At 44.0% G+C, this 2,500-nt stretch overlaps 1 protein-coding gene across 1 annotated transcript in view; it reads right to left on the minus strand.

The window, feature by feature from the left end:
• LOC139405437 (glucagon receptor-like) overlaps nucleotides 1–2,500 on the minus strand; it is a 56,108-nt gene that overhangs the window by 14,588 nt on the left and 39,020 nt on the right. The window contains exons 2-3 of the mRNA XM_071147765.1: nucleotides 2,168–2,303; nucleotides 1,046–1,142 (exon numbers count right to left, since the gene is read on the minus strand). Coding sequence (XP_071003866.1) covers nucleotides 1,046–1,142; nucleotides 2,168–2,221 — 151 coding nt within the window. The 5' untranslated portion in view covers nucleotides 2,222–2,303. The remainder of the gene's footprint in view (nucleotides 1–1,045; nucleotides 1,143–2,167; nucleotides 2,304–2,500) is intronic.

The following is a 2,500-nucleotide window of genomic DNA, read 5'->3' on the forward strand; positions in this document are numbered from 1 at the left end:
CTATAACACACTGATATCACACAGCTACAACACAACAATGTAACACACCAATATAACACACTGATATAACACAGCTACAACACACCGATATAACACAGCTACAACACATTGATATAGCACAGCTACAAGACACTGATATTACACAGCTACAACACACTGATATAACACACTGATATAACACAGCTACAACACATTGATATAACACAGCTACAACACACTGATATAACACAGCTACAACACACTGATATAACACAACGACAACACACCAATATAAGACAGCGACAACACACCGATATAACACAGCTTTAACACACTGATATAACACAGCTACAGCACACTGATATAACACACAGCTATAACACACCAATATAACACACCGATATAACACACTGATATAACACACCAATTTAACACAGCTATAACACAGCGATATAACACAGCGATATAACACAGCTACAACACACCGATATAACACCGATATAACACACAGTAACACACCAATTTAACACAGCTATAACACAGCGATATAACACAGCTATAATACACCCATATAACACAGCTATAACACACCAATATAACACACCTTTAACACACCGATATAACACACCGATATAACACAGCTACAACACACCAATATAACACACAAATATAACACACCAATATAACACAGCTATAACACACCAATATAACACACCAATATAACACACCAATATAACACACCAATATAACACAGCTATAACACACCAATATAACACACCTATAACACACCGATATAACACACAGCTATAACACAGCTATAACACACAGATATAACACAGCTACAACACACCGATATAACACAGCTATAACACACCAATATAACACACCGATATAACACAGCTATAACACACCAACATAACACACCGATATAACACAGCTATAACACAGCTATAACACACCGATATAACACACCGATATAACACAGCTATAACACAGCTATAACACAGCTATAACACACCGATATAACACAGCTACAACAACATCACAGCGTGAGGCTGAGACTGACCTGTGGCGGGAGGCGTGGCGACGATGCTCTGAGAACACTGGTTCTTGTAGCTCGTCCATTGTTCCATCAGGAGCTTCAGAGATTTAGCCGAGGAGACCTGGGTACAAAAGGAGAACAGTCATTCGACTCTGCTGAACCTCCCTCTAACTAAATGTGTGTGTGTGTGTGTGTGTGTGTGTGTGTGTGTGTGTGTGTGTGTCTCTGTGTGTGTGTGTGTGTGTGTGTGTGTGTGTGTGTGTGTGTGTGTGTGTGTGTGTATGTGTGTGTGTGTGTGTGTGTGTGTGTGTGTGTGTGTGTGTGTGTGTGTGTGTGTGTGTGTGTGTGTGTGTGTAAGTGTCTGTACAAATGTACTCTCTTTTAAATATATTTTTTATTTAACCTTTATTTAACTAGGCAAGTCAATTAAGAACAAATTCTTAATTACAATGACGGCCTACCCCGGGTCAAACCAGGATGACGTTGGGCCAATTGTGCGCCGCCCAATCACAGCCTGGGTTCAAACTAGGGACTGTAGTGACGCCTCTTGCACTAAGATGCACTCGGGAGCCCTTAATTAATTTGTTCCGTTTGTCACAGCAGAATAATTCTGCAGCAAACGGGATTGTAATATTTAGTCCATTAACACGGTCTGATCCTGGACCAGTGACTAGGCTGATCCTGGATCAGTGATTAGGCTGATCCTGGACCAGTGACTAGGCTGATCCTGGATCAGTGATTAGGCTGATCCTGGATCAGTGACTAGGCTTATCCTGGACCAGTGACTAGGCTGACCCTGGACCAGTGACTAGGCTGATCCTGGATCAGTGATTAGGCTGATCCTGGATCAGTGATTAGGCTGATCCTGGATCAGTGACTAGGCTGATCCTGGACCAGTGACTAGGCTAATCCTGGACCAGTGATTAGGCTGATCCTGGACCAGTGACTAAGTTGATCCTGGATCAGTGACTAGGCTGATCCTGGTCCAGTGACTAGGCTGATCCTGGACCAGTGACTAGGCTGATCCTGGACCAGTGACTAGGATTCAGGCTGTATCACAATTGTGTGTTCGTGCAGGTCTTCAAGGAATTTATGTAAATCCTGCAGCGTAGGAACATTGTGTGTGTGAGAGAGAGAGAGACTTACCTGGGTGTAGCCAGAGAGGGTGAGCAGAGATAAGAGGACACACATCTGGAACATCGCACCTGGCTACGCTGGGAGAGGAGGGGTGGGGGAGGGGGACTCAACTCATCATGGGGCCCAGCCTGGTCTACCCTACAGGCTACAAACACACACGCACACGCACACACACACACACACACACACACACACACACACACACACACACACACACACACACACGCACACACACACACACACACACACACACACACACACACACACACACACACATGTGAACACACACACACACACAAACACAGAGAGGAAGTGAGAGAGAGATAAATGTCACATTGGGTT

This window comes from Oncorhynchus clarkii, unplaced genomic scaffold (assembly GCF_045791955.1).
Source record: "Oncorhynchus clarkii lewisi isolate Uvic-CL-2024 unplaced genomic scaffold, UVic_Ocla_1.0 unplaced_contig_2377_pilon_pilon, whole genome shotgun sequence".
NCBI classification, from domain to species: Eukaryota; Metazoa; Chordata; class Actinopteri; order Salmoniformes; family Salmonidae; genus Oncorhynchus; species Oncorhynchus clarkii.